Source organism: Cariama cristata, unplaced genomic scaffold (genome assembly GCF_000690535.1).
Source record: "Cariama cristata isolate BGI_N322 unplaced genomic scaffold, ASM69053v1 scaffold333, whole genome shotgun sequence".
Lineage (NCBI taxonomy): Eukaryota > Metazoa > Chordata > Aves > Cariamiformes > Cariamidae > Cariama > Cariama cristata.
In genome coordinates, this window is record NW_009609903.1 from 53,585 (window position 1) to 77,570 (window position 23,986).

The window sequence follows — 23,986 nt, forward strand, 5'->3', positions numbered from 1 at the left end:
CTTCAGACAAATTTACAGCAGACCTTTGGAAAGATGGTATGAATTGTAACTCTAAATCAGTAATGTGGTTTAAAGGGAGAAAATTGTACCAGGTTTAGACAGCCATCCCTTGCTGGCAGAACACAAGTGTGAAAATGATAAGCATAGAAGATACTGCACTAAGAAACAAGAGACATATTTATGGAAAGCATCATTAGATAGTTTTAAGCACTATCAAAAAATTTCCTCACTTAATATTATTCAGCAACAGAATAAAAATTATTCATTACACTATTACAATGTTGCTAAATATGTGATATTGTAAACCTCATTTAATACAGGCTATTGTAGGGTTTTACGAATTACCTTACACACTCTTCTCCCAGAAGTCCTGCACAGTTCTTTCCAGCGATGTATAAACTCAACTAAACTCCATCAGAAGAATGTCTGTAGGCATATAAAACATTTTGGTTTTAAAAAGTTTATATGGATCTGTAACACATATGCTACAGTATAAATATTTAATACATGAACATAAATGTTCATGCAAACACCAGCAAGGTGGCTCTGAATTATCAAATAACTGAGGGAGATTATTAGCTAGAGTTTGAGAACTACTGCGTAACAGATGAGAGTCAAGAGATACTGTTGTTCCTGGTTCTGACACCAACCTACCAATTGGATATTTTGCAAGAGGACTGTCCTTTTCAGAGCAAACATAAAATAAAATATATTCTGTGTATTCAGTTGCTCCATTCTGTCACAAGTTAACAAAGATCCTCATTTTCATGTTTGACAGAAGCAGACTACTTATCCAGAAGACTCTTCTACTACTTTTGTTAGTATGCTTCTACTGCATCAAAAATATATTGGTCCTCTTTGGGAAGTTGCAGTTTAACAATGCCAGTGACAGGTGTAATGTGAGGTGAGGACAGTTTATACAAGCAGTTCCATTCATACTTTCTTTTCATTTCAGTGGACCGTATAGTTGGGCTGGACCAGATGGCCAAGATGACGGAAAGCTCACTCCCTAGTGCTTCAAAAACCAAGAAAGGCATGTTCCGTACTGTTGGACAACTCTATAAGGAGCAGCTGACCAAACTGATGACCACCTTAAGGAACACAAATCCCAACTTTGTCCGCTGTATCATTCCAAATCATGAAAAAAGGGTAAGTTTCAAATGCTTAATTTTCAGACTTCTGGCACATAATCGATGCTGAGCTGCTCACTGTATCAGCACATTACAGAGCTGAGTGATATCTTCAAATATAGATATGCAGCCAGTAACATTTCTGTAAGTTTCTACTGTGCTAAAAATTGGCTTTGTTCCCTTTCCAGGCTGGCAAACTTGATGCCCATTTAGTGCTGGAGCAGTTGCGCTGCAATGGTGTTTTGGAAGGTATTCGTATCTGCCGGCAGGGATTCCCCAACAGGATTGTCTTCCAGGAGTTCCGTCAGCGGTAGGCATCACTCACTCGGATCCTAACTCTGGGTTTAATCGTGCCGTAATGCATGTTTGTACAAAATAATCTCATGTATTTCAACCTCCTTAACTTCAACGTCTTTTGGCAGATATGAAATTCTTGCTGCAAATGCTATTCCTAAGGGATTCATGGATGGAAAGCAGGCTTGCATACTGATGGTGAGGAAAGCATTTTTGACCCTATTGATAATCAGGTCTATACTTCTTATATAAAAGCTGTTGAGAGTGAACAGAATTGAGAAGTAATTTTTAATACCCTAAACCTCAGCACTTGATTTAGCAAGTATTCCTGTTTTCCTCCAGATCAAAGCATTAGAACTTGATCCCAACTTGTACAGAATTGGACAGAGTAAAATCTTCTTCAGAACTGGTGTTCTGGCTCACCTGGAAGAAGAGAGAGACCTGAAGATCACAGATGTTATTATCGCCTTCCAGGCTCAGTGCCGAGGCTACCTAGCAAGAAAGTAAGAATACATACTAACAAAAAGAATGCCTTCTGCAGCAGAGTATCTACAGTAGCCTTTAGTTCTCTGTATAACAAACTGAAGATATTAAGACATTTTATTATTATCTGTTATTTGTGTTGCATTAGAACTCCACTTGTGTCCAATGAAGGACTCGCTTCCTGCCCAGAAGCAGCTTACTAGTATAATTACAGGGAAGCAATTGCATTGTGAGGCCACTTACACCCTCTGTACAGGAAGGTCTCCAAGGCAATGACCCATCATTTAAACGTGTTTGTACAAGCAGGAAAAGGACCATCCCAGCCTATGAGTGGAGTCTCGTGCACTATTACAAGTGCAGCACCACTGGCATTTGTAAAACAAATTAATTTCTTACACAGCTTGGGCATGAAGCACTGATCATCTAGCATGATCTCAGTTAATGTACATCACAGAACTATTAACAATAATGCCCTTTTTCTGCACACTACCAAGGCTTTCAAATTGCTGAGCAAAGAAATTTAAATATAATAGGTTTCAAGAATGATGATCAATGCAAGTTTTGAGTGCCTGTGGGATCTGGAAAGATGTTCACATCCAAAACTAGATCTATACTTTGTGGTTTGTGCCTACCCTATAGAGTGCAAACAGCCAAAAACCAGAAGACTAAATAAAATACCAGAAAGCTAAACAGAATTATCACCTTTCCTCAAGAAAGCACAGGTACTGTTTAAGTGACAAAAGAATTTGTGCCAGCCTTCTCAAACCATGTGGCTAATCAGCAGACTCTCATGCCAGAGTTTCTTTGCTTAACATGTGTATATTGCAGACATCTTGTATTCTCAGACTGAACCAATTTGCTTTTACGTTTTTAATTGCAGAGCCTTTGCCAAGAGACAGCAACAGCTGACTGCAATGAAGGTTATCCAAAGAAATTGTGCTGCTTACCTGAAGCTGAGGAACTGGCAATGGTGGAGACTGTTCACTAAAGTGAGTGACTGCTATCGGTGAATCTCTCCTCAGCTTTCCAAAAGAAACGAAATGCACAAGATACCAATGCATATCATGTCAGGCACACTCCTTGTTCCAAAGTCCACTGAAGCTGATGGCAAGAGCCTTACGAGCTTCTCAAAATTTTGGGTTAGAGATACTCTGGATAGTTATATGCCATTAACGTTGAAGTTAGCTCTAGCTCGAGAAAAAAACAAACTAGTTAAGCAGAGATTCATAAATGATTTTGCATGTTTGGGGACTCTTTTAGTTGCCAAAAATGAAATAATTTCACAGAGGCAAATAAGAAGACAGAGTAAAACTGAATTTTGTGAACATCTAGAGTTACGTGTCTTTGGAGGACTCAGCAGCTCAGGAGTTCCTTAACTGAGATGCTAAACATCTTCCTGCTAGTTACTCAAGCAAATTAAGTCTATTTTCCTATTGAAGACACCTAGGTTTTTTTCCAAGAATGACCTGCAGTCTGGATTCAGAAAACTGTTCCTACTTGCATTGATAGTAACCTTCTCTGCAACAAGAAATAGGCAGTAACACACACCTGCATGCGCACATTGCCTTTCTATGCAAAAGATGTAGCTTTTGTACATTATCAATGGATGAGAACAGGCTTGGAGCCATTCAAAAAGTGACACTATTGGAGGCAGAGGTGCTCACAAGGGTCCAAGAATTAATACAGAGATGGCCAAGAGCAACACTATTGAAGCTTGCTAGTTTAAAGATGCTTACATCAAGCTTGGCTGGACAGCATTTGTCAACTACCTGAGCAACAATAGTTAGTGCTACCATTAGCACCAGTCAGCCTGGCATCTTTAAGTACCACACTCAGTAACAGAAATACTGACAGGAAATGTTCAAAAAAAAAAAAACCCAACAAAACACCACCTTTTTATTTTCAGGTGAAACCACTGCTGCAAGTCACCCGCCAAGAGGAAGAAATGCAGGCCAAGGATGAAGAACTACAAAAGACTAAGGAAAGACAACAAAAAGCAGAGAGTGAATTGAAGGAGCTGGAACTGAAACACACACAGGTGATTTACAGCTCTGAGCCCCTGGGAAACGCTAGCTCTTCTTTCACCATTTCTAGAAGCTATTACAAAAAAGGTGTCTCTTTTCTTTGTACTCATGATTGTGCTCACAGCAATAGTCCAGAACAAAAGTTCAGTACAGACAAACTCCCAGTTACTTCAGTAGAGGCCTAACGCCCACACAACCACCTGTGGTAGACCTGCCTGCACACTAGGACTATCTAGTAAAATGACACCGTGGGGCAATTTGCAACCCAAGTCTTAACTTCCTATCCATTTTACTTGTGTAGCTTTGTGAAGAGAAGAACCTCCTTCAGGAACAGCTTCAGGCAGAAACTGAACTGTATGCTGAAGCTGAAGAGATGAGAGTCCGTTTAGCTGCTAAGAAACAAGAGCTGGAAGAGATTCTGCATGAGATGGAAGCCAGAATTGAGGAAGAGGAGGAACGCAGCCAGCAGCTGCAAGCAGAAAAGAAAAAGATGCAACAACAAATGCTGGTAAGGAGGCATAAGTGACAAATGCAGACAATAACTTGTATCTCACAGATTAAAAATGGAGACTAGCAAACCTCAGATCCTATGAAATTCCTTGCTACACCGCCCTTTGTACAATATGTGTCTGTTACACTGAAGTAAGAATGATCAATTAATGCTCTTTCCTCCAGGGTTCTCTTCTTCTCCATCTCTATTTTAAATAATCTTTTCTCTAAAAAATTATTTTAACAAATCTTTCCTTCTAAATCACCAAGCATTACAGATTGTCTAGTTCTTAATAAAAAAAAAAAAACAAAGTCTAAAACATACCCCACATACAGTGACAAACATTAGGCATTTCCTATAATCTAAATGGTATTTTATTTCCAGAATTCATCTTTTGTTGGTTTCTTTTTCCCCCTCAAAGGACCTTGAGGAACAGTTGGAAGAAGAAGAAGCTGCAAGGCAGAAACTGCAACTTGAAAAAGTAACAGCAGATGGCAAGATAAAGAAAATGGAAGATGATATTCTCATAATGGAGGATCAGAATAACAAGCTAACCAAGGTAAGCATTGTGGGTCCATTTTCTTATTAAAATAGTGCAAGATGAGAGGAAAAAAAATAATCTCTTCTGCTAGAACAATAGGAATACTCCTGACTATATAGTCTCATTGGTCTACAGATTTACCAGATCATCAGTCCAGCCTCTGTCAAACAAGTTTCTGATAATTCTTCCATGCTCATTTAAACAATTCAAAATTGTGTAAAACTACTGGTTTTGAGGTCTGTTGTGGTAACAGTATCTTCAAGCAAAATACTCACAGCAGTTAAGCACAATCAGTAGAAGACATGTCTTCTTGGCTCCAAGCATAGTAAATAAGCCTCTTGGTTTTCAACTAATTTCAACCAAATTTCATTATTAAAACTGGAAGTAAGCACGTATTCCAGTACTTTTTGAAAGGGGATGCTCCTCTGAACTTCTACTTACCTGTACTTACCAGCCATTAGAGTACAAGATTCTAATAGCAGATTAGAGAATATGGAAATCATAGACACTACTCCTCAGCTCCTCTGTAATACACAAATTGAAATGTATCACTACAATCTCAAGAAATACAGCATAAAAAGACAGTACCTTGGACATTTTTAGTTGGCAAAGAGTTGCTTCACAATCACCAATGACAGACACTTTTGTTAACAGAAGTATTTTATTTTTCTTAAGGAAAGAAAACTCCTTGAGGAAAGAATAAGCGATCTAACAACAAACCTTGCAGAAGAAGAAGAAAAAGCCAAAAATCTTACAAAGCTGAAAAACAAACATGAATCTATGATTTCAGAACTTGAAGGTAACATGAACAAAAGTGGTTCGCATCAGTTTTTTTTGCCGTGGCACACAACAAAAACACATAAACAGGATCTGGAGAGAACTAAAGAAATTTGTGAGGTGTTTTCCAAATTTCTTATGCTGAAGCCATTTTGGGCATGAGAATCACCAAATCCCCATGGTGCATAAACCATAGTTGGTTTTTTGTTTTGGGTTTGGTTTTTTTTTAAACATACAAAGGAACAGAGGAGAGAAAAATTAAAAAAAAAATTAATGCTTCTTCTAGAGAAAGATAAATAAATTATTCTTTGAGGTGGCTAGAAATAAGTGATGACAGAAGGTATTACATGTTGCTTCAGAAATGCAGTGACTTGTATTTAAATGTATAGCCTCACTGGAGGCCAGAACATTTTCTTGCCTAAGTTCAAGATTGGATTAAGGACTCCTTGCACTAATACACTCCCATGACCAAAGTCCTTACTTTTTCAGTGCGACTGAAGAAAGAAGAGAAGAGCAGACAAGAACTGGAGAAAATTAAGAGGAAGTTGGAAGGGGAGTCGAGTGATCTACATGAGCAAATTGCAGAGCTCCAGGCACAAATTGCTGAGCTGAAGGCACAACTAGCCAAGAAGGAGGAGGAGCTGCAGGCTGCTCTAGCCAGGTATTCACTCCTGAATCTGCATATAGGTTGAAAGCCCAGGCTGGAACATATGCCTGTCCCCTTCGCAGATGCTGAGATGCTGCAGCCATGAATCTCATCTCTCAGTTACATCCTCCTTGCATGCTTTCTCCATTTTCCAGATCTCCTTTTTGCAAAAAATTATTATAGTATTGTTTGTCCATAGACACATAACCTTACCTCCAGATTTCAATGAAGACTCCTCTTCCCAATAGCGCTGGCAGTGGTGTCAAGGAAAGAATGAAATGTAACAACATACTTCATAGGCAAAAGGCAGAAATTACTTAAGAGTCTGACCTTGATCCATTCCAGAGTCTCAGTGGATTTTCTGTATAAGTTTAAGAGGAACAACACTCAACCAAAACTTTTGCCGAGTTGGCTAATCAGCATCTCCAGACATCGTGTCCTGATAAAGTACAGTTGCCAGATCCTTTTTACATCAGTCCCCCATCTTTCTTTGGTACTTTCTCGCACAGAAGCCATAAACTTTTAATCTCTGTATACCGATTTCCTCAAAGGGAAATGATTTTTTTTTTTTTTAAATATATAAAACGAAATATTCTCTTTTCAGGCTTGAAGATGAAACTAGTCAGAAGAACAATGCCCTCAAGAAGATCCGTGAATTGGAATCTCACATCTCTGATCTCCAGGAAGACTTGGAGTCTGAGAGAGCTGCAAGAAACAAAGCAGAAAAACAGAAGAGAGACCTAGGTGAAGAGCTGGAGGCTCTTAAGACAGAGCTTGAGGACACTTTGGATACCACAGCCACCCAGCAAGAGCTCAGGTATGGAGAAGTAGCACATGGGCCAAAAATAAGTGTCACCAAGCTCAGTACAATACTGTCCAGTAACTGCGCAGTAGCGCTATTTTCCCAGTGACTGGAACGCTCTTTACTGCTGCTGCTCCATTTATGTGTGTTACCTTCCAGAGCAAAGCGTGAACAGGAGGTCACAGTGCTGAAGAGAGCTCTGGAGGAGGAGACTCGAACTCATGAAGCCCAGGTCCAGGAGATGAGGCAAAAGCACACTCAAGCTGTGGAAGAGCTAACAGACCAGCTGGAACAATTTAAACGAGTAAACAGAATTCCATCTTATTGAAAGCTCCACTAGATAACATGGCTTTTTTTTATAGATCACCTTTCTTCCCTTCATGCTTGTAGGCTAAAGCAAACTTGGATAAGACCAAACAGACACTGGAGAAAGACAACGCTGATCTGGCTAATGAAGTCAGGAGCCTGAATCAGGCCAAACAAGATGTGGAGCACAAAAAGAAGAAGCTGGAAGTACAGCTGCAAGAGTTACAGTCCAAATACACTGATGGAGAGCGTGTACGGACAGAACTCAATGAAAAAGTTCATAAGTTACAGGTAGGAAGGAATTTGACCTTTTGCTGTGACACCTTGGGCTTGAGAAGACTAGTTTATACTGTTCTGTGAGGGTGTATCTGGAGGAATCCTGGCTCTGCTGACTTCAGCAGATATGCTCATTTTTTTTGTCATCTGTAGGATTCCTACCTTGAACTCCTACCTCAATTATCACACAATTAAACAACTACAACCACTCTGTCTCATGGAAGTGAGAGCTTTTCGTCTCACCATACCTCTGTACATGTTGTAGTCCGTAATGCTGCCATTGGTTCAATGACTGTGCTGCGTGTTTTACAGAGTTTATGTTCATTCATTTTTGGGTGGTGGGGAACACTGATAGGAATGTGGCTTCTGGAAATGGATTAGACAGCATAAGATGTGCTCAGAAAAAGTGACAACAAAAGGAGAATGCTCACTTATCTATGATTTATTGTCTAATAAGAAATAACTAAAGATAAGTTAAAATGGTTCTTTGGTAGATGTTCAATGTCCAGCAATACCAATCAAGCTTACTGTTACAACTTCATAGCAACAGTAAGCTTTCTTTAGGTTAGTGCATAAATAAGAAAAATATAATCAAAATGCATCAACTTCTGTCAAACTTGGGAAGAGGAAGAAAGAATCTACAAAAATCCCCATTCCCCTTTGCAATTCATTGAAAGGAACATGCTAGTATTACCTTATGGTTATGACTAGGTTTTGATATACAGTAATAAAATATTAAGGTAACCTAGACAAAAATGGCATTAGACCTTGCGGGTCTTAATACACAGGTCACAAAGATGACACATGCAGACACTGCAGAGTTTGTGTGTAGGGTTTAAATCCACAGGACTTAAATCCCACATACTGTCCAGAAAAATTATCGCAAAATTGCAAATTCCAGTTAAGCTAAAAACACCGGTGGTGCTTGAGGTGACCCAGAAGCATAGGAGCAGATTCAGATCCTGTTCAAAGTTAAGATTTCAATCTGGAGCAAACTAAAATTTGGAGGAAGATTTTGAAGTTGTGCAAAATAACTGAGTTTATTCACTGTGCTGTCTCATAGGTTGAGGTTGAAAATGTTACTAGTTTGCTCAATGAAGCAGAAAGCAAGACAATCAAATTGACCAAAGATGTTGCAACCTTAGGATCTCAGCTACAAGATACACAGGTAAACTTACATTCAGTAACAGCTCACCTACAACATTTATAACATGCACTATAAGAAGACCTTACTTACTGACTGTACTGCTGATTGATGTGGTGACTGCAGGAGCTGCTTCAGGAAGAAACGCGGCAGAAGCTAAATGTGTCTACCAAGCTTCGTCAGTTGGAGGATGAGAAGAACAGCTTGCAAGAGCAGTTGGATGAAGAAGTAGAAGCAAAACAAAATCTGGAGAGACATATTTCAACGCTGACAATACAGGTACCAGTGCCATAGCTAAATCACTAGCTCCATCACTGAGAGTTTTGTCAGTAATTCCAGAAGTTTCAGATCTGTAGAACTATCCTGGCACAGCACATGGACCTCCAAGGAACTAGTGCTGTTAGCCCAGATGGCATCAGTGAAGCTCCACAAGGCAGCCAGCAGTCTCCCTCTTCTTTAAAGTGTGATCTCTAGGATGGGTACCAATGCAAGGTAGCTCCCAAGACAGTCTTGCATACGAGGCCTGTATGCGCTACTAGGTCTGTGGTCTGCCTCATTTTATGAAGGCTGGGTGATGGGTCACTAGCTTCACACGGGACAAATTAGGTAAGATTTCTGGGTCTTCATTGTCTCCTGGCCATCTTTTCTGCCAAGCTTTGTTGTCACTGCTATAAAGATTTGTTCTCTGCATTCAAATTTCAGCTCTCTGACTCTAAGAAGAAGTTACAGGAATATTCCAGCACAATAGAAACCATGGAAGAAGGCAAAAAGAAACTTCAGAGGGAAATTGAAAGTCTCACACAACAGTTTGAGGAAAAGGCTGCTTCTTATGACAAACTGGAAAAAACCAAGAACAGACTCCAGCAGGAGCTGGATGACCTGGTCGTAGACCTAGACAACCAGCGTCAGCTGGTCTCCAACTTGGAGAAGAAACAGAAGAAGTTTGATCAGGTATGGATTTAAGATTCTCCCTTGCTGTGTTATCACCTGACTTCTTGGAACTCACAGAGACTCCACTGGTTTACTGAAAGATAAAGCAGGGATGAAAAATAAACTAACATTTAATTACACATACAGTTAATTTTGTATTTATATACTTTTATCAAAGAGCAGAGATTTTTCTGTCATTAACAACTGACAAGACAGTTGCAATAGAAAAATCCTACTACTAATGACTTCTTTTATTAACACTACCTTTTTACAGATGCTAGCTGAAGAGAAAAACATCTCTTCAAAATACGCAGATGAAAGGGACAGAGCAGAAGCTGAAGCTAGAGAAAAAGAAACAAAGGCTTTGTCATTGGCCCGAGCACTTGAAGAGGCTTTGGAAGCCAAAGAAGAACTGGAGAGAACAAACAAAATGTTGAAAGCTGAAATGGAAGACCTTGTTAGCTCCAAAGATGACGTTGGCAAGAATGTAAGTTTTGGGCTTAGAACAATTTCCACAACAATAACTTAAAATAGAAGCTAACAAACAGGTCATTGTTTTCAGTGGGGGAAATTCTCTGTAGCACACAAATCCATTCAGCAAGATCAGATATTTCATACAGAATTCAAAGGTTATTCTATTTAAGCCCAAACTTTCAAAGAGACTTCGCAAAGTAACCGTGAGCCATCTTTATTTTTAACATGACTTCAAGCATGAAGAACATTCTTATTGATTTCTAAGACTGAAAAAACATTAAAGAGATTCTGAATAATTTACTAGCTTATTAAGCAGCTTTGAAGTTGTAAACTCCACAGATCTGATTTTATTAGTTATATTTGACTTTGGCAACAGCCTAACGTTTACTTGTATAGCTGTAGCAAATTTCCACTGGCACATTGCCAATCACTTCTTTTACTAGTGATATGATAATATTACTTCTAATATTAAATAAGTTCAATTATGATACTTGACTAGATTAAAAATGGAAGTTTGGATAAAAGAATCTCAGGTTATTTTAAGACAGATTTGCAAGTGTACAAAAAACGCTAATTTACCATTGTCAGTGCAAATTACTTCATTTATTGCCCACAGCTGATATTTTCAGATGTGGCCTATACTGCACGTAGACTGTGTTTAACTAGAATTATTTTTATTTCTTATAACAAGTCTCTTAACTTCTCATTGCTTGAAAGGTCCATGAATTGGAGAAATCTAAACGGACCCTTGAACAGCAAGTAGAAGAGATGAAGACACAATTAGAAGAGCTAGAGGATGAGCTACAGGCTGCTGAAGATGCCAAACTCAGGTTGGAGGTTAATATGCAGGCCCTGAAAGGCCAGTTTGAAAGAGATTTACAAGCCAGAGATGAACAGAACGAGGAGAAGAGAAGACAACTCCTTAAACAGGTACCATTCCCTATTATTGCCTTTGTAATATCTAACCAAGCCAGCTGAAAGTCCCCAGCCTCACACCATTATTAAAAGCATCTTACTGTAATGAGAAAACATTATATTACCTTATGCTTGACAAATTTTTTTAAAAAAGTTATTGTACTGAAAGAGGCACAAAACTGCACAACAGGGGCTTTTTTCCTGTTTCAGTAGCAGGTGCACAATTGCCAACAGATGTAGCAATGTAACACTACAACCAACATAGTATAAGACATATGAATTGTTATTTCTGACACAGTCAGAAGAACCTTCCCTATATTCTCAGTGCAAGTGAAAAAAGACAGCTTCTAATACATCTGCCTTCCCAAGGTATGCTGAATGGATACAAAAGCATTAGAAATGAAAACAGACAGGAGATAGCCTATTTGTATAGTAGTGTTGTGACAGCAAGGACAACTGCTGTAGTCGTCACCTTGTAATATACATATTTCCATGAATACAGAACCCAAATTGCTGACTCCTTGCAAGGATCTTTAATTTCTGGACAAAACAGAAATCTATTTTAACTGCTAGGGAAATCACAATTAATAGAGATATAGGGGGCTGTATACATTATTCAGACATACACAGAGTGTTGAAAAGTGCTTGAGGACTTTCCTAAACTTAAGTTGTTTTCTTTAATGATCAGCTCCATGAATATGAAACAGAACTGGAAGACGAGAGGAAGCAACGTGGCCTGGCAGCTGCAGCCAAAAAGAAGCTGGAGATTGATGTTAAAGATCTAGAAAGCCAAGTTGATTCTGCCAATAAAGCTCGGGAAGAAGCCATCAAACAACTTCGCAAATTACAGGTATGTAATCCCACAAATATAATTTTTCCTACCGCTGTCTTTTGTACAGCCACAATATGAAAGTTAGGTGACATCTGAACTTGATGCCTACTGCAGATGATTGGTTAGAGCGGGAGTTTTAACTTGACTCCTAGATTCAAGTATCTGTACTATAATGCTCAGTTTGAATGACAATGGAAAAACTTCATATGGCAAATGATAAACATCTTAAATTTCATTATTGCAGAGAGCTTCCAAAATTTTCTGGCCAACACTCATCTGCTATTGACTAACCCATGTGAAGGAAAACAGATTCCCACATAAAGGGCTACAGGATAAAATCTATTACAGGGCTTCAATCCCGGTTTTAACGCTTGACTCAAAAGCATAAAAGACTGTTCAGAAATCACGCTGTCTCTGAATTAGCATTTTCCTGTTTATACTGTAAGTCTCCATATCAACTGTTCTCTCATGTGCTGACAGCTAAACAACAAAAAGGGATGTATCGGAAAGATTAATACTGCACATATACTTAAATATTCAGAGGAAATATGGACAATAGGCATTACAAAAGCTGCAGTGTGTAAGTGGAAGCATCGCTCTTCTTGGAATAGCATTTCAGACCTTTCCAACATGTGCTAGCTGATCTCTCCAGAAAATATAATTTAAGCAGGCATTATGACTATGTAAATGTGTATGTGTTCTATTCTGTCCAAATTTCTTTCTACTGAAACTGTAAAGCCAGACAAAAATAAATCTCCGTTATTCTTTTCAACAAGGCTCAGATGAAGGACTACCAACGAGAGCTGGATGATGCACGGGCTGCCAGAGAAGAAATATTTGCTACAGCCAGAGAAAATGAGAAGAAAGCAAAGGGCCTGGAAGCAGAACTCATCCAGCTTCAAGAGGTAAAGTGAGAACCTTACAGCAGTATGAAGCAGACTGCAGTAGCAAGTATGAAGCAGCATGTAGTAGCATGACCTTCAGTAGCAAAATGGAATTGCAAAGAAATAATACAATAGCGATCAGGGATGGAAAGCTATAAGCAGCACTTGTTACAAGTTCCACATGCTCCATGTGCTCCACTAAAGTTGTTGGATCTACCTCTGAGCATCGCCAGATTAAGCTGAAAAAACTCATCATGGAGGAAGGGCACAGTTCAGCAGTCTTAAAGGGAAATGAACTGTATGATCCAACACAAATTGTTTCCAATAGCTATAAAATCCTGAAGTCTTGTTAGTGCTATTATTCCTACGTGTATTAAATGGCAATCTTATGACTAAAGCCAATTAAATGAAAACCAGCTGACAGGCTAGATAAAATGTTTCATTGTTCTTTCCTAGGATTTATGATATGACAAGAATTTATTCTGTTAACAAGACAACCCATGTTATACAGTTTTAGAAAGTTTACAGTCCTGTGTATCATGCTATAACTGTTTGTCTGAACATTACTTGCTCATTTCTTTACTATGCTGCCTTTTCCTCTTCTCCTAGGATCTGGCTGCTGCAGAGAGAGCTCGCAAACAAGCGGATCTGGAGAAAGAAGAGATGGCAGAGGAACTTGCAAGCGCTACTTCTGGAAGGTAGAAATAGACTGGATTACTCACAAGGCTGTAAACATGCTGCTGACCCTTGCATGGCTGCCAAGAGAAGTTATGTTCTCTCCCAACAGCCATCTGGTCTTGACAACACAACATGCACACATATGACTTGTTTTATTGAAATATCTAGTGTCTTTTCTTTATTAATTATTGGCAGCTCATAATAGTTTCAGGTGCATTTAACTGGTCAGAGCCAGAACTACACACTACTTTAAATTTAAACTTACAGGACAAGCCTTCAGGATGAGAAACGGCGCCTGGAGGCAAGAATTGCCCAACTGGAGGAAGAGCTAGAAGAGGAGCAAAGCAACATAGAGGCAATGGGTGATCGCATGAGGAAAGCAGTACAGCAGGTAGAGCTCATTTCAGTACATGTCACTTTCTGTTTGTATTCCAGCTAAAGCTATTTGTGGTTCTGAATATGTATCTGGAGAATTGCCACCCCAAATTGCCACCTGTCATTTCTCTGAAAGCATGCAACGCTTTTGACAGCATTGATTCTCACCCTTGCAGGCAGAGCAGCTTAACAATGAGCTGGCAACAGAGCGCTCAACTGCACAGAAGAACGAAAATGCTCGGCAGCAACTGGAGAGGCAGAACAAAGAGCTGAAGAGTAAGCTGCAGGAGATGGAGGGAGCTGTGAAGTCCAAATTCAAAGCTACAATTGCTGCTCTGGAGGCCAAAATCGCTTCTCTTGAAGAGCAATTGGAACAGGAAGCCAGGTACTGGTCTCCCAGAGGGCACAGCTGCCCATTTATTGTTCCAGTTAATGAGACAGAAAGTAAAGGCGTACAGGATTTGCGTCATCAGGCTCTCACTGCCATTAAGGCTTGGTAAAGTCTCTCCCTCACTTAACATTCCTTAAACATATGGCCAGCAACTGGAGTTTTTACAGGTTCTGATTAATAACCATTTTATTGCTGAAAAGTTCTACTGGTATCACAGGCAAGGATCTGCTCTCCTGTCTTTTAAAGTAACTGCTCTATCACCCTGCCACGTTAATTGCCATAACACATTGTGTCATTTGTAGGATTATTTCTTGAGGAAATCACCTTCTGTTTTAGAACACATCTCCTGGAGCACTTCTAGCATACAGCAAAGACATTTGTTTTGACCAGAAGAACATGACCTTTCAGTTTTGCTTACAATTCATCTGTTAAATTCAGTAAGGCCTTTAACATATGGGTCCTTGGTGACAGTTTGATGAGCAACATGCCCGAGGCAGGTCAAGACTACAGACCTTCTACATCACCAAATGTTGTACTGTCATTTGCAGAGAGAAGCAAGCTGCAGCCAAGACGTTGCGCCAGAAGGACAAGAAGCTGAAGGATGCATTGCTCCAGGTGGAGGACGAGAGAAAGCAAGCGGAGCAGTACAAAGATCAGGTATCAGACTGTGTCATGAGGGTCTTAGTCTGGGGCACAGGGATTTTCAGGTTTTACCCTAAGAAAGGAAGATTCCACATTCTGCCTTAAAGAAATATCCACCTAGAAAGCAGACTGTCTGCTTGGATTCTATGCTGGGAGAGCTATACAGCTCTTTGCTAAAAGACAATATAATTCTTCCATGCTGAGTCAAGTGCCAAAGCACTAGTCCTTGTCAATCATCCAGCTGCAACAGTCCAACTGCAGTGATATATAGGACTGTGCACAACATCCTTATTGGTATATGACTGGAGATGATGAACACTTTTTTTTTTTAAAGTTGTAGCTTAACGTAATGCACATCAACCTGCAAGCCAGAAAAGCAGAGGTAGGACTGTGCAGCAAAAGAAACCACAAGGTAGCATCTCAGTATAGTATCCATAAGCAGAATGAACTCCCACAAAGCAAAGTTATTTTTATATTTTTCAGATTTTAAGCTTCTACCTTTGATTCAGGCCATGTTTCATTAAAACTCTCAAGAGAAGTATGAAATTAAACAGAGGAATGTAAAGCTATTAGATCTGTTTTGAATTAAAGCATTATTCTAAAATTTCCCTTTAGGCCGAGAAGGGCAACACACGACTCAAGCAACTGAAAAGGCAGCTGGAGGAGGCTGAGGAAGAGTCTCAGCGTATCAATGCAAACCGCAGGAAGCTGCAGAGAGAGCTGGATGAAGCTACTGAGAGTAACGAAGCCCTGGGCCGTGAGGTTGCAGCACTAAAGAGCAAGCTCAGGTAGAGTGCCCTTGTTTGGGATAGCCATTCCCATTCACTGACAGCCTCAAAATTTAGAGCTAAACTAGAGAAATGGAAAAAAAAAAGAATCTGTTCAAGTAAAGAACAGACGCTGATAATGCTGCAAAGTTACTCACTCCTTGCATTAGCTTGGTAGATACAACCAAAGGCCAAAGTCAGAAGGTGAAGTACATTTCACAGTGTGCAGCAGTCTCAGGATTTCAGCTGTGAGATGAACAACTGTGACAACATGGCACAGGCCTTACTCTTTTTCTAATCAAAACTCCTGTTGGCTTAAATAGGAACAGAATTAGGCTTGGTTCCTTTTGAAAGCACCCCTTTTATAATGGCTCTATCTACTTGTACAGAAGCAGCCACAAAAGGGTAGAAATGCTTGTGCTTTTCAGTTTCACACATGCACAACTCGCACACAACAAACGTAAACAGTCTTACGCAACATCACAGGTAACAAAAAGCAAAACACGTTATATGACTCTTATCCAAAAGTCTCTTTGGACTTCACCACAAAAGGATTCAGTGTCATCAGACCAAAGAAAAGATCAAAATGTTCCTTTGCATTTTCTTGTTAAAACTGACTGGGAAAAAGATAAAGCTGTGATCAGTCAGCTACATACCTGAGTTCTCCTCCACTCGCTGGGTTTGAAAACACCACATCTCACTGAAATAAAGAGGCTGACTTGAATTATAAAGAAATTGCTCTATCTGCATCATCACACTGTGAAACTTTGATTTCTACCTAAACCCAACAGTATTTCAGATGAAAGTAAAGCACCTGCCTAGTTGTGTTCTTGAAGCAGTTTGCCAGTGTGTTTACCAGTAACATGCATGAACCTTCAGATGTGGATTTACTTCAAAGTGAAGAGTTAGGGATGTGGTAACCTTTTCCATTAACACCATCTTGGGTCGTGCATGCTCCTGGCTGCTTTACAAAGGAGCGGTTGTGTCCAGCCCTTTTTACATAGAATAGCATAAGGCTCATTTTTGTTTTATCTAAATGTAACGTAACTGGCTGTAATGTACTTTGTTTAATTATCTAAAAGTAATCTACCTACCTCTGATCATGACCATGTGCTTAGTATAACTGCCCAGGACTCTCTATCTCTGTTTCAGAGGGACACAGGAACCTTCGCATGACTAAGCAGGTACCATGCCTTCAACTTTGCAGCTAGCTGTGTTGCACAAATTTCCATTTTCTTTGGCCCAAGTAAAAATTATGTGAGGTTTCTGCAAACTGTGAAGGCTTGGATATCTTGGCATTAATCTGTTTTATGAAAAGAGACAAATATTACAATAATCTAGCTACCATCAGCTGTTCATCAGTGATACATCTTTCTTACAAGTAGGTTATGTACCGACGTAGACTTACCAATGTTGCATTCTCACAGGCTCTACCAACAGAGCACCTAATAAAGTACTCTGACTTCTTCTGCATGAAAATTGTCTTTTTTTGCACCTCAACTTTGTGCACAGCCACAAAGATCAAAATTTTTCAAATTAAATACACCATTGATTAGTAAAATTGATTAAAAGGACTAATGAATATGAAGTGTCACAGCATGTCACTAGAATTTCACAGTATTTTTTACGCATATTGTAATGCTGACTCTCAGGTAAGACCCCATCTAACTCACCTGAGGTTTGGGAAGATCTGACTTGCATGTGATTTATCACACTTACACCACACAATCACAGACAAAAGAGAAAGTCTTGCCTTTCATTACATAGCACACTGTGCCTGTATTGCTTACAAATAGCTATTACTTAGGCTTTTAGAGCTATTTTGCAGACATTACATTGCTTGTCTACTGTTATTAAAATGTAAAGCACTGACACAGAAATTAATATTGACACTCTAACCTAGCACAGCATTATGTGAAACTTTATCACATTCTCTGGTAATAGCAATAATACCTGCTGTTGCAAAAATTAAAGAGCTACTGCCTTGTAATATTTGTATATCTTCTATTTTACATATGCTGGATTTTGCTGTGAATACACAAATATTTAAAGATGATGTCTTGTCCTTGCATGTGCCTTTTAGTCAGCCTAATATTTCCAGTCAGACTGTTATTCAAGCACTACTCCAGTAGCACTTGTTCAAGGGTAGATTAAATAGAGATGCTAAGCAAACACTAATGCTTAAGGCTTGTCTCAACTATACGCATTATTCTAAAGGTACTAATGCGAATGACCACATGAATATTATCAAAACTATAAATCTGTTTAAGAGGAAATGATAGAAACAAAAAGTGTTTATCCACAGTTTAAAGAAGTATTAAGTTTATGCATACTGCAACAGTTTACGTTAAGAAGTGGTTAGTGTGTGATAGGGAGTTCACTTCTCTGTAGCCAAAACTGTACTGCACAATTCGGTTAGACTTGCTGTTACTCCCCACCAGTCCCATGTTCTCTTATAGCTCTTCAGTGAATTACTGCGGCACAGAGTTACCTTACAAATGACTCATGAGTAATTGGGTCCAGATAGCAGGAGTCCAAGGGGGTAAAGAGCTCTTCCATTATCAACAAGAATTAATGAATTTACTGACTTAACTAGAACTTTCTTATTAAACAGTAATAACAAAAATCTGCTATCATAAAACAGCGGACACTGCTGTTGGACTCTGCCAAGCACATGCCAGGGTAGAAATGACATACCTTTGTATTCAATACATGCCATTGGCGCCAGAACAACTAAGGTTAACTAACAGATCTTAAAGGAAGCTTTATTATCCAGCTAATCACCTGCTCACACTGACATTTAAGACATTTGTGGAAAATAGACTAAGTGTCACATTTTCACCTTGGAAACACAGATTTGTGCCTCTGAAGTAAGTTAGTCCAGCCAATGTTCCCACCTACTTCCCTTGTATGGAAGGCTGAACTTTGGACTTAAATAGCAGCTTCAGAAAGGACAACACTGGCTTAGTCTTTTGCAAGGACAAGACAAGCCTTTAAATATTTATGCGTGATTGCTCTACCCGAAAGTGCAGTCTCGGATGTATTTAACACCAAATTAGAAATTTTGGCACAACATTCAGTGATCATGAACTTATTTTATTGCTTATGTCTGTGGTCTCAAGCCTTTACAAAGGTTTGCTTAATGAGGGGCAAGTGAGAGGCCATGTTACAAAACTTAAGTGTTTTGTAGCACAGTAGCAACGGAGGCCAAGAAGAGACAAATCCATCTTCTGTCTCACTTGCTCACACCTCCCCAAAAAATTAACCTTGAGGACCAAAGTGTCCCTGCCTTGGGCTGTGGCTGTGAAATATATGGGAATGGGAGGGAAATGGGAGAGGAAAAGGGGTAAGACGGGAAAAAGCATCTTCTGTAAGCTCTTCTGGAAGGTACTTGCACTGTTACATGTCAGCACCTGAGTAACAACACAGTTCTAAAGCAGCGATGGTTTTCTCTCTCCATTGGGAAAGAAACTGGAGCTACTCACAACCTAGGATGCCATACGTGTCAAAGCGCCTGTGGTGCTCTGACCAATGCAGCCTTTGCGGAGAGGGGCTGTGGGCTCAAAAGTGCCTGCTGACATCCCCAGCACTGCTCTGGTACCATGGGCCTTCAGTAACTGGTGGGCTTACTCAGACTGCAGGTCAGAAATTCAGTACCAGCGCACTCGCTCTCTCCTCGCTCTTCTAAAAGGACAGGAAGGACACCCCCCTGCTGCTGTGGGTACCAGCAGCCCCCTGTCCCAATCCTTCCAAGCACAACCAGTCTCAGTCCCCATAGGGGAAAACAGTGAAATCAAGAGAAGAGTAGGCGGGGCGTTGGGGCAGATGAGACTATTTAGAGCACAACTTTAAGCACAAGAACAGGAATCCCATCATCGTACCAAGCAACTGAGAGTCTCCATCTGACCACAAATTACTCTTACATGCTACAGAACAGAAAGTCGTATTAGAGGCCCACAGTTCTTGGCTGCTCTGCATTTAGAAACATCAGCCCCACAGGCACTGTTATAAAAGTCTATGCTTATTTGCAAGGACTGCAAATGACCTAACGCCTGATTTTTTTTTTTTTCTCCCCTCTTACTGCAGGAGGGGAAATGAGCCAGCATCTTTTGTCCCACCACGTAGATCTGGAGGTAGAAGAGTAATTGAGAATGCAACAGAAGCAGCTGATGAAGAAATGGATGCAAGAGATGGAGATTTCAATGGAACAAAAGCCAGTGAATAAACACGCTTAAAAAATTGCACTGCAGCAAGGGGAGGGAGGACGATATTTAGCACTGTATAAGTCTACTCCTAGTGTCAAGGTCACATACACCCACTCCTCTGACAACGATAAAAGCACAACTGCCTTGTCTCCAATGTATAGACTGACATTAAAAGTACTCCAAAGCTTATTTTACCATGAAGTGTATTTGGAAAAAGTAGGGTTTTTCTAACACTCAGAGTAATTCACTTTGAGAATCTTCCAGAAAGCGAGTTCTAGTAGCTCAGATGATTTAAGTCCCAGTGAACTATAGTTTACACAGGATTTGTGAGACTGTTGCAGGAAAAAAAAAGGCATTGGTCAGTTAATCTTTTCTTAAACTTTCATTTTGTCTTGAATATTCAATTAATATAGGGTTTTTTCCTGGTTACTACACCCCAATGCACCATTCACAATGTGGAAGTGCCTTTTTAATCACTTACTGAAAAATAAAGTATCATTTGTTCAAATTAAAGTCAACTGTTACAGTTTTTATGCACCATGGATGTGCTTACACACTAATAAAAGGCTACAAAAACTAATCCAGTATTCTTGTGTACAGGTGTCACTTAGGTGCAACACAGCATGCTGGAAGGGAATGGGGGATGCAGTAGAGCTTCTATACAATGCAACTACTTTTTAAAAAAGGTCATCTGTAATCATTAAAACAAAAACCTGATTTTCTCTGAAGCAATTGCTTTTGAAGGAATAAAAAGAAGTATGTACACTGAGTTGAATGTAAAATGACACAAAGTACTTGGGACAGGTTTGATTACCTCATGGACACACTGTGCTAACTGAGGTGGCCCTAGAACGTATCCAAGGGCTGACAGACACGACACAAGACCTGCAGGAGACTTGCAGCATTCTGGTGCAGCAGCTGGAAAGCAGGAAGGGCCCTAAGTGTCTGTCTTGAGGCAACTGAACCCACCCTTGAAGTCTGTATGCATAGGGATATTTCCAACTAAAGCCCCTAAAGCAGGCTGAAAACAATTAGAAACAGCAGCCCATACTGAGTGCAGTGATCCAAGCCAAGCTATTCTACATTAAGGGATCAGCACACAGCTACTTTTTCTTTTTGGAGCACACCAACAGGACCGCAGCTCACTCCTAGGAACTACCAGGACCTACCACAAATCCATGCAGTTCTAGTCCTTTCAGATAGCAGCTAGCTTTGTGGTCACACTGAGGCAGCAGAGAGGCATGCACAACAAAGCCAGGTGTAGAATTACTCTAAATCGAGTGGAGAGAGCTTACTCGGTGTCCTAGATTATACAGCAAGTGAACCTTACGCAGTGTGCCTACAGGGAGAGCAAATCATGCAAAAAATCCACCCTGACAGCTAATGCAATCATCTTCTACATCTAAGCATTGTTGCAGAAGGAACAGAGATCACGAACTGGAGATTCAGACTAGGCACCATTTAGCCAGCAGAATCAGAGCCCAAAGAATTCTCTCTGCTCATGAAAGAGTAAAGGAAGAGTTTAAATAAGAATCCATTTAGAGCAATTACGATGACAAGCTGCAGGGGAGGGGAGTTAGGTGCTATCAGATAAGACCTCTTCATTTCTTGGTCAGCCACATCTGATCACATCAGCTTGATCTGTACACACGCTCACTGAGCTGGCTGTTAAACACACAGCTTGCGAGCTGGCATGTGTGGGAACAAGGAGACCAAGGAAGTCAGACTTCATGTAGAATGGTCTTAACCACCAATACTTGGAGCAGAACCAGCAAACTGAACATGGAGCGCTTCTAAAAGGAGTTCATCTAGAAAACTCACATGCATAATGGTAGGGGTTGGTCCAATGGTTTGAGCACTGCCCTGTCACATGAGAAACTCAGGCTCCAGTCCCTGTTCTGCAAAGCTTGTGACTAAATACGGAGTCAGAGTTTCTTTAGTAACACCACAGAAAGCATCCTTCCGCAACAGTAGCCAAATTAAAGTTTCTCTCTGTGCCATTACAGAGGTGACTGTTCTGGACTAAATTATTTGGACAATTCTCAATAGCATAACCACCCCTAGTCTGATTGTATCTGTAGTCACATTAATAATATATCTGTAAGATATGATACCAGCACAGCCACAATTTTCCAACTTTCTGCCTTATCTCAATGCTGTGTCTCAATCTGACTGCAAGCCAACTTGTTCATCAAGTAGGCAAATTCTGGCAAGACAAGGAAAATACAACTTGTCTTGACTGATCCCTCCAGGCTACACTGTCCACTGAACCATAGTCCATGTGTCAGCACAACTAACAGAATAGCCCATGTGCTTCTGCTCTTCATGGGTAAGAAGAGAGTGTCAACTTCCTGTGTGAGAGGACAAATGTCATGTTAAAACAGCCAGAGTTCAAGATTTTAAGAGAGCGCAATGCCAATACTAAGCACTGCAAATCCCAGAGGCATCTTTAGCTATGGCAATATTTACATTCCTTAGGGTAGGAAACCATGAGAAGAGAGAGATGTAGGAAAATCTTTCCATATGATTCAACAAAACAAACAATGTCTCTTTCAGCTTCATTGATCAGAAACAGATGAGAAACCGGTAGGAAACATCTATGCATAAACCGCAGTGACAACTTGCAAAGAAATTCAAAATGAATCAACAACGAGCATTCAAAATAAGCTTTATTCTGCTCCCCAGTTAAGCCAACTTTGTAGATGGCCTGAATAATGGGAATAATTTGTGGTTATTTCCTATTCCAAAGAAATAGATGCATCAGTGGCTGTTTTCACTGCATTTTCTTAAAAAAAACAAACACACACAAAAATACCACACAAAACATTTATGCACTTTTGTCAAGTCAGCTCTCCCTACCTCACCTCCTGCAAAAAAAAACATAAAAATTGTTTAGTCGTGATTATTTTTGCAAGTGCTTCCGTAACATACATTAACACTGTGAGTGAACCTACTCCATTTAAAAAAATAAACCAAAAATGCAGTAATATTCTGTAGGGGAAAAAAAACTGATTTAAAAGTAATTCTCTATTCATATACATTTTTCCAGCATAAAGGACTTTTCAGGTTAAAAAAACCAAACATTTCTACATTAGTAACAGATGAAAGCATATATTCGCATAGAAAACAAAAAACAAGAAAAAATTCAGTAATACCCAAGGCACATTAATAAAGGGAGGTTTGGAAAGCAGTAAAACCCACCTATTAAGATGTTAGAACTAGGAACTTAATCAGGTCTCTTGCTTCCTACAACAGCCAGGCTTTATGGGCCACAATATAGCAAAAAAAGATGTCTATATGCCAAGCCAGTCCAAAGTCTCCTACCTTGCTATTAGCTCTGGGATCTCCCAAGTTCTTTAAGCACTACACATTCCTCACCTTCAACCATGAACTGTTCTCAATGGCAAATCATTGCTTACAAAATACCACTACAGAGGGAGGTTTCTGTGTAGCAAGATTTTGACCAGCAAACACCCCCCCCAAAGAGCTGAGCAGCTTCCCCACAGAAATACACCTTTCTCCACATAAAAACATTCCTCTAATTTGGGTGACTGCAGCACACAACACCCATGAGAGAAAGCCAGCACAACCAGAATTTAAGCCAGAACACCATGGTGCTGTATTAACACCAAAAGCCAAAGCCTGAGGAGCTGCATAGGCAAATCTGTCCCTGTTGTAGGTAGAGGGACAATGGCTTTGTCTGGCATGTCAAAAGAAGCAACTTTCAAAGAGCTACTTACAGCAACTGATGTAAGAAGCAATTCTAAGGCCTGCAGTGCTCAGCAGCACTGCTTTATCACAGTACCCACAGAACTTGGCCAAGAGACCAGGCTGGGCAAGGCCAGAGGAGGCCATTCCCCGTTGCCTTCTTGTTCAGTTCTCACCTATCCCAAGACTGTTGCCTGACTGCTCCTTGATATTCCCTTTAAAACTAAAGTTTAAAATACTTTTTTTCCTTTTCCAAAGCCAGACAAGGCTTT

The 23,986-nt window shown here is 40.0% G+C and overlaps 1 protein-coding gene across 1 annotated transcript in view; it reads left to right on the forward strand.

Annotated features, from left to right (window-relative positions):
* Positions 1–20,584, forward strand: part of MYH11 (myosin, heavy chain 11, smooth muscle) — a 56,290-nt gene extending 35,706 nt beyond the window's left edge. The window contains 27 exon segments of the mRNA XM_009697661.1: positions 1–36; positions 956–1,149; positions 1,319–1,440; positions 1,553–1,622; positions 1,767–1,927; positions 2,788–2,896; positions 3,814–3,945; positions 4,233–4,439; positions 4,843–4,980; positions 5,638–5,761; positions 6,229–6,400; positions 6,990–7,202; positions 7,347–7,491; positions 7,578–7,784; positions 8,833–8,937; positions 9,040–9,192; positions 9,616–9,864; positions 10,118–10,330; positions 11,035–11,247; positions 11,921–12,082; positions 12,841–12,969; positions 13,558–13,646; positions 13,894–14,017; positions 14,178–14,386; positions 14,941–15,049; positions 15,650–15,822; positions 19,888–20,584. The exon segment at positions 1–36 is cut by the window's left edge and continues 31 nt beyond it. Of these exon segments, the coding sequence (XP_009695963.1) occupies positions 1–36; positions 956–1,149; positions 1,319–1,440; positions 1,553–1,622; positions 1,767–1,927; positions 2,788–2,896; positions 3,814–3,945; positions 4,233–4,439; positions 4,843–4,980; positions 5,638–5,761; positions 6,229–6,400; positions 6,990–7,202; positions 7,347–7,491; positions 7,578–7,784; positions 8,833–8,937; positions 9,040–9,192; positions 9,616–9,864; positions 10,118–10,330; positions 11,035–11,247; positions 11,921–12,082; positions 12,841–12,969; positions 13,558–13,646; positions 13,894–14,017; positions 14,178–14,386; positions 14,941–15,049; positions 15,650–15,822; positions 19,888–20,026 (4,097 nt within the window). The 3' untranslated portion in view covers positions 20,027–20,584.
* The last annotated feature ends 3,402 nt before the right edge of the window (positions 20,585–23,986 follow it).